The following is an 8,014-nucleotide window of genomic DNA, read 5'->3' as shown; positions in this document are numbered from 1 at the left end:
CATGTATGGACTGGATGGTGAAGAGAAAGCCTACACAGACTTCAACAAGCAGGAGATGATCTACCCTCAGCCTCCTTTTGTTGATCCTATGACTTACCCAGGAGGTTATGAATCAGCTGTGGCTAATCAACAGATCTGCAGAGCTAACCTGAAGGTTGACAGTAAAGGCATGAAGGACTTCCCTCTCAAACGCAGTAAATACAAACATGTAACACCTGTCTGACCTCACCTGTGTTTACCTGCACGCTCTGTAGAGTAACACACTGATGACATCATCAGCGTTGAAGTAATCAGTCCAATCAAACACAGCCAGCTTCAAACTGATTAAATATATGAAATAATTCCACCTTAAGCACATTCAGACTGATCATGTGTACAGAAACACTGACGTGTTTATATTTGTGTTTATATTAAAGATCACAGTTTATTTTATGTTTCCTCCTTTTAGTTCCTCTGAAGCTGAACTGAGTCTGTCTGTAGTTTAACTTCATGATTCTGACCTCACTCTAGCTTCTCTCACACAGACAGTGATGACATCATCTGACTGAACACCTGAACGTTTCATTGATGTTTATTATCATCATGATCACCTGCTGATGGGAACCAGCTGAAGCTCTGATCCTCTGCCTGATGTGTTTGTGCACAGATGCTCCTTCAGCTGTGATGATCTACACCAGAGATGAGGTGGAGTTTGGAGAGAATAACACTCTGATCTGTCACGTGACTGGTTTCTATCCTGCTCCTGTCAACGTCTCCTGGACCAAGAACGAGCAGAAGGTCACAGGATCCAGCATCAACGTTCCCTATCCCAACAAAGACGGGACCTTCACCCAGATCTCCAGACTGCAGTTCACCCCACAGCAGGGAGACATCTACAGCTGTGCAGTGCAACATCTGGCCCTGACAAAACCAGAAACCAAAATCTATGGTGAGAAAACTTTATTTACACTGAGATCACTGATAGAGGTACAGAGGTGAAGAGGTTCATGTCACTCTGTGTGTTTTTGTCTCCAGATGTGCAGGCAACTGGTCAGTCTGATCCAGGTGTCGGACCCTCTGTGTTCTGTGGAGTGGGTCTGACTGTGGGTCTGCTCGGTGTGGCTGCTGGAACCTTCTTCCTCATCAAAGGAAACGAGTGCAGCTGATTGGCTCACAGTGATGATGTCATCAGTGTTATATGATGAGCTCATAATCACTGTGACTGTCCAGATGTTGTTACTCTTTGTGTGTGCAGAGTTCACCTGTAATGAACATCAGATTCCTCTGTCCTGTTTGCTTCCTGTGTGCCTGTTTTAAGTTAATCACATCTTTGAGCTGTTCTGTCTGTCATCATGTGTGTCAATAAAGTTTGACTCTGGAATTCAAAGTAAAGCTTCTTTCAGCCGCTCTCCACCCACAGCTCCACATGTTTGAACCAGCAGATGTTACCTGGACTCTGTTCCTGCCACAAAAACAAAGAAGATGAGAGTCAAATTAATGTTGGTGAAATCAGTTTCATCTGAACTCGGGTGATCTCAGTGTGTTCATAAGCTGCTATAATGACTCAATGTTTATCAAACTGTTTTTCAGATTTCCATATATCAATAAAAACATCTGAGTAATAAACACAAATCTGTGAGTCTGTTCTTTGTGTGTCTTTATCAATCTTCATGGATCCATTTCACTCTCTGTGGTTTGAGTCAGGTGTGTCTCAGTGGGTTCATGTTTTTAGGTTCTGCTTCCTGTTCATAATCATGTGACTTCATTGGTCACAGAAAAAAAACTGAAGTCCAGGTTTTGAGGAAGATTTCAGGTCAAACATACAGTTTAATGAAGGAATCTGTGTCAGACTTTGAGCTGTAACTCATCCTTGTGTTTAACAGTAGACATTTATTGACTGATCATAATGCAACACAAAGATGTAAAACTACATATGTGATGGATTTAAAATAGATTTGAACCTTTACTCTGAATGTAACACAGTGAAATGTGATTCAGCTGCTCTGGAGCCTGAAATAATAAATCTGTACATGATGACATCACACTTCACATTAATTAGAAAACATGCCTGATTTCATGTTTGAGACGCATTTTCAGTCCAATATCCATGAGATCTGTGCTGTTCATGCAGAAGAATGTCAGAGCTCCACGGACGTGTTTCACAATAAGAGTGTTTCTGTCCTTTTAATTTGAAAGAGACAGGAAGTGTGAGTATAAACAGTGTAATGCAGTAAATTCAATTGATTAAACAGGAGGAAATTATTATTTGCATTAATATTACAGCAGGGCTGTGGTCAGTGGTTGGTTCCATGTGTTTGCAGAAAGTTAGATTCCAGCTCTGACTGTGGAACATACATGAAAACAGAAGGTTTTCAGTGCAGCAGAGAGGAAATGTGCTGAGGACGTCTCAGAGTGCCGATCTCTGCTTTTAAAGCTTTAATGGACTTTAACAGACAAACACACACGGTGATGAAGAGTGTGAGCTGTGAGCTGGTGTCACAGAGTTCTTCCTGGTAACAGATGACACTGTGGTCATGTGACCTCTCCTCTGTTTTTAGAGCAGCTCTGAGTCAGACTGAGTCAGTTTGTCAGGAGAACTCAGGAACATGGCTTCATCCTTCCTCTGCCTCAGCCTCCTCTTCATCAGCCTCAGCACAGCAGGTACCATCAATACACTCCTCAATGATCATTAATACACTGATTAATACTCTGATCTATGATGTGATCAGTCCACAGTCTGATGTTTTGTGTGCTTCTGTTTGTTCTCAGATGGATTCGAAATGTATACGGCAACGCGCTGTAACTTTAACTCCACTGAGCTGAAGGACATCGAGTACATCAGCTCTTACTATTTCAGGAAGGTTGAGTTCACCCGGTTTGACAGCAGTGTGGGGAAGTATGTTGGATTCACTGAGTACGGAGTGAAGAATGCAGAGTACTGGAACAATCAACCAGGACAGCTGGCTTCAGAGAGAGCTCAGAAGGAGAGGTACTGCGTACCCAACATTGGTGTCTACTACAGCAACGCTCTGTCTAAATCAGGTGAGTGTGCTGGTCTGTGTGACATCATCAGGTGTTCATGTTACTCTGAATCACTCATGATGGACTCACAGCTGCAGGTCAGACTCTGGTGATCAATAACTGTAATAAATCACTGATCACAGCTCTGAACACTCTAACCTCAGTCTGTGGCGCTCCCTGCTGGAGAAACAGGCAACCTGCAGCTGTTCATCATAACACACTGATGATATTCATTTGGTTGTTTGTTTTTTTACTTTTTGAGCTGAAAAATCGTCCACATTTGTTTTCTAATATTTTCATATAAATATTTGTAACAGCATGAAGCATCTTTACAGGTTAATAAAAAAACCTTTCATTCTTTTCTTCTAATTCATTGATTTTAAATCAGATCAAATTTAGAAACACTGATGTTTGTTTAAAGCTGTCTGCAGTTTATTGATTCTGACTTTCAGAGCTTGTGTAGCAGCTTCACACCTGCAAACATTTACAGCTCAGATCAATGAGTCAGTGTAACAGTGGAGCCATTAAATATAATAAAATAATTATTAAGTTATCATCACAACACACACATATAAATGTGACTGCTGTTATTTAATCTGTGTGTGAAGTGTCTCACTCTTTGCAGCATCTCTGCAGTAAAGTGAGCTAAAGTGCTGAAACATGAATCATCTGCTGTGCTGACAGGCTGACCTGACTGATCAGTGAAATGTAAGCACACACAACCTGTGAGCTGTGTAACATGAGCTTAATAATTCATGTGTTCCAGTGTGACTGTAGTTCATACAGTCAGGCTCCCAGCAGCAGCAGCTCAGAGGAACATGAGGAGAACCAGCTCAGACCTCCTGTGGAGGGGAAGCTGTCTGATAGTGTGAAGTCATCCTGTGTGTTCTGCTTGTGGGTTATAGATGGTTAGAAGTGCACCTAATGCAGCATGCATGCTGAACCACATGAGCAGGCTCTTTACAGGCTGTTTACAGCAGTAACTTCCTCTCTGGAGTGAGACGGTGTGACCTGAGTGAAGGAAGTGTGCGAGAGATTTCCTCCATCATCCAGCAGCTCTCGTCTCACTCGTCCGTGTGTGACTGGTTACAAATATGACCAAATATACAGACACAGCGCCCCCTGCAGGCTCTGGATGGTACAGTCTGATTAGAGTGACCCTCCATCAGGTCCTCGCTCACCACCACCATCACCATCTCCTCCACCGTTGTTGTTCAGCCTACAGTTGTCTATACCTACACCCAAACGTAATGAAGCAGCAACCAATGTAAAACATTCATTAATCAGCTGCTGTGAGTCTTTAGCTGTAAAAAAGTGCATCTAAAAATAATAAATCATTTGTACTTCATAGTTCCTGCTCATCAGTTAAACATCTGGATGAGCAGAAATTCAAAGTGGGACCAGCTGTGGATTCATTCCTTTAGTTTCATGTTGATATATTAAACTGAGTGAAAGCAGGCTGGCTTCATCTATGTGTGGATGATCTATAGCGATAGTTTATCATCTGGTCTCCAGATGTTAGCTTTTAGTTTCAAACCACAGCAGCTGATCTGCAGGAGGATCAGTTCACTGATGGTTCAAACTGGTGTCCCTCTGACTCAACACTTCACTGGATATTAATAAAACCTGATCCAGATCCAGGTTCAAGTCCAGTAGATTTCCAGCACATACAGCTCTCCATGTGTTACTTTATAATAAATGATGTTTACAGCTGCTGATGTTTCTCCTAAAAGCTGATTCATCATCTGATGTCAGACTGCTGATATGTGACTGTACTGTTGACAGCATCTTTATTAATGCACATATATACAATCATACTGTCTTCCAGCTAAACCCTACGTCAAACTTCACTCCACGACTCCTCTCTCCAGTCAGCATCCTGCCATGTTGGTCTGCAGCGTCTACGACTTCTACCCCAGTGAGATCAAAGTGAGCTGGCTGAGAGACGGACAGGAAATAACCTCTGATGTCACTTCCACTAAGGAGATGGCAAATGGTGATTGGTACTACCAGACCCACTCCTACCTGGAGTACACACCCAGGTGAGCATCATAATCCATGGAAACAGACTTTTAATATAAAGTCTAGACTACAATTTAAAAGTTTAAGATCTGAGAGTCACTGATGTTTGTGTTGAAGATCTGGAGAGAAGCTCTCGTGTAAGGTGGAGCACGCCAGCCTGAAGGAACCTCTGATCACTGACTGGGGTAAATACCTGTCTGTATCTACACACCTGTCTGTCTGTACACACCTGTACATACCTACCTGTCTGACTCTCACCTGTGTGTCCTCAGATCCCTCCTCGTCCATGCCTGAGTCAGAGAGGAACAAGCTCGCCATCGGAGCCTCAGGACTGATCCTGGGTCTGATCTTATCTCTGGCTGGTTTCATCTACTACAAGAGGAAGGCCCGAGGTCAGAACTCCCACTCACAGACCAGTTCATACCTGAAACCAGTTTAGACCAGTCTAAATCTCAAACCACATTATATGAGTCTAAAACTGGTTTGGATCATCAGTATTTTTCATATATTGATGTTTCAGGCAGGTTTAGACCAGTAGTGTTTATTTCAGACAACTGTTAGTTACATTAATGTTTCAAACACAGGTTTTGACTGTTTTTTTGTTTTTTTTAAAGAGGACTCTCAGACCTGGTCCAAGCTCTTAAACATGAAACTTCACTGAATCATTGCCATTGATCTGTAAAAAAATCAGCTTCCATGGTTTGTTTTCAGAGTGTGTTGGTGACTGTGTCCTCGTCTCTTCTTCTTTCAGGTCGCATTCTGGTTCCCACTAACTGAGACTGGATCCTGGTCCTGGTTCTGTCTGATGTTATAAAGGCAGCTGCTTCCTGTGTTCAGACTGATGATGATGATGATGATGATCTCTGTCTGGACTCTGATCCAGGACCATCTCAGTGTTGTTGATTGTTGTGATTTCACTGGGATGGTCTTGGATCAGGTCTAATGTAGACTCTGCTGTTTGATGCTTTATGTGCACGTCTGCTGTTTAATCCATGTGATGTAATCCCTTTAATCCATGTGTCTGAATGATTTGGGTGTTTCTGCTGTTCTGATTACCATAGATCACAGATTTGTACTGGAGGTCATTGTTGCAAAATAAATGACTCAAACTTTGAGCTGTGTGTTTGTTTACCTGCATCCTGTTGATGTCAACCTGAAGATTTTATTGAGGTCGGGGAGATGTACCGCACACTAACTCACACTAACCATTTTCCCAAAGGGCCACATCAGTTGGGGAAGGCATCACCAACAGTCAAGCTCATTTGATCTCTGGCAGATCACCTGGTTCTTTTCAACAGATCAAATATGGAAGCATCTGATTTTTATCCCCACTATATTAATTAAAACTAAGAACTCGTTATCTCGGCCTAAAAATGAACAATCAGCATTCTGTGTGATGCACTTTCTGTGATCTCAAACATAACTAGAGAAAGTCTTGGAATTCCTTCAGTTTTTTAGACTAAAACTACTATTTCCACCAAAGAACCTGCAGCTCGTTTGCTTTTAAATGTCACTTTCCTTGGAAAGAAAACTATTGTAGATGGTTGGACCTCAAAGGAAACCAGAAATCTGCATCAGTTATTAAAAAGCTTACTGGTGCATCTCTAAACAACTGAGTATAAATATAATAGCCAACACTACACATGATTTATTGCTCGATTGCTGCTGTTTTAATGTTCAGATAATGATGTGAGGTCAAAATGATGAAGTCCAGATTTCTGCGTGGATATGATATAAATTAAACCAGGCATGAACATTTTATTAATAGGGCCGGGGTTTATCTAACAAACCTGAGTGTATTACAGAATTAAAGCCAAGATAGATCACAGGATATCAGTTTGTATACAGCAATGAATGTCAGCACTTACTTTGTTCAAAAAAAAAAAGTTTAACACTGAAGTGTTTGAAACAGGCATTCAGTGATTTGTAAAACTAGTAGAAAAATTACACTTAACCTTCTCGTTAGTGTGAAAATATTTAATTGAAACATATTTCACTAAGAAATTTAATAAAGTTACATTTGATTTGGATGTAATCAGGTAATGTTTTCTATCCATCAAGCTTTGCATCACGTGACATAAAAGAAGAAATGTCAAATATTTTTGGAAACTTAAGACAGAAAATATTTAGTTATTTCCAATGAATACAATAATGGTATTACAAAAATAAAAACAGCATTGGGGCACTCTTTAACAGAAAATATTCACAGAAAATCCAAATCGAATGAATCTAAAATCTATACAAACAATTCAAACATGACCCTGATTATTTTATATGAGCTGTATTTAAAATAAAAAGATTAAAATATTAAAATGTGGAATAACCTGATGGGGAAGAGATCAATAAACTCACAATCTTATGTTTTAAATCAAATGGTTGTTGGAACTGTGAATATGTCACAGTGTTTGAAACGGACTCATGCGCAGACCAGGAATCTTTGCAAAAGAGACAGTGCGTTTATTTACAGTGAGACACCAGGTGAGTATGCAGTTTGGCAGGGGAAAGGGTCCGGGGCGCCAGGGTCCAGGGGAAACAATCTTATACAAGCTCCTCTCCTCGCCAGATTCCAAAACACACACTCGCTCGGGTCCAGGATCTACACACACAGACAGAAAGATGTCCAGGGGTCCGTTCTTCGTACCTCGCTTACTACATCCAAGATCAAATCATCGCGCCAACTTTGAGCTCGCTATTCTGGTTCTCCGAACACACCTGTTATTGACGATTAGTACAGCTGGATGCAGTAATGTGACATCACTGGGTGTCGTAAAAGGGGCTACGCATCGATAGAAACATTGATCGGCAACCCTTTGATTGGTCGGCGAAAATGTCGAAGGAGCGCGCTCGGTATTTTCCGGCAGCAGAGCAAGAACTCTTGATTGAGGGATTTCAGGAGTTTCAGAGTTTAATCAGAACGCAAGGGAACACTGCAAAGGCTGCAAAAGCAAGGAGAGAGGGCTGGCAGGAAGTTGCTGACAAATTAAACTCGTAA

At 41.4% G+C, this 8,014-nt stretch overlaps 2 protein-coding genes across 2 annotated transcripts in view; both read left to right on the top strand.

The window, feature by feature from the left end:
* LOC113017700 (mamu class II histocompatibility antigen, DR alpha chain-like) overlaps positions 1-1,611 on the top strand; it is a gene marked incomplete at its 5' end in the record, with an annotated part of 1,727 nt that extends 116 nt beyond the window's left edge. Inside the window, 3 exon segments of the mRNA XM_026160816.1 lie at positions 1-194; positions 647-928; positions 1,015-1,611. The exon segment at positions 1-194 is cut by the window's left edge and continues 116 nt beyond it. Coding sequence (XP_026016601.1) covers positions 1-194; positions 647-928; positions 1,015-1,145 — 607 coding nt within the window.
* Positions 1,612-2,536: 925 nt separating this feature from the next.
* LOC113017706 (H-2 class II histocompatibility antigen, I-E beta chain-like) lies at positions 2,537-6,137 on the top strand. Its single transcript, XM_026160822.1, has 6 exons — positions 2,537-2,640; positions 2,749-3,021; positions 4,829-5,042; positions 5,140-5,207; positions 5,295-5,414; positions 5,774-6,137. The coding sequence occupies exons 1-6, from the start codon at positions 2,586-2,588 to the stop codon at positions 5,797-5,799; spliced, it is 756 nt and encodes a 251-aa protein (XP_026016607.1). The 5' UTR covers positions 2,537-2,585; the 3' UTR covers positions 5,800-6,137.
* The last annotated feature ends 1,877 nt before the right edge of the window (positions 6,138-8,014 follow it).

This window comes from Astatotilapia calliptera, unplaced genomic scaffold (assembly GCF_900246225.1).
Source record: "Astatotilapia calliptera unplaced genomic scaffold, fAstCal1.2 U_scaffold_19, whole genome shotgun sequence".
Taxonomy (NCBI): Eukaryota; Metazoa; Chordata; class Actinopteri; order Cichliformes; family Cichlidae; genus Astatotilapia; species Astatotilapia calliptera.
Note: the sequence above shows the minus strand (reverse complement) of the source record. Positions and strands in the feature narration are given on the sequence as shown.

Excerpts from the sequence above, each read along its gene's own strand:
- LOC113017706 (XM_026160822.1), top strand. The coding sequence starts at position 2,586 with ATGGCTTCATCCTTCCTCTGCCTCAGCCTCCTCTTCATCAGCCTCAGC. Across the intron at positions 2,641-2,748 it reads CATCAGCCTCAGCACAGCAG|ATGGATTCGAAATGTATACG; the intron begins GTACCATCAATA and ends GTTTGTTCTCAG. Across the intron at positions 5,043-5,139 it reads TACCTGGAGTACACACCCAG|ATCTGGAGAGAAGCTCTCGT; the intron begins GTGAGCATCATA and ends TTTGTGTTGAAG.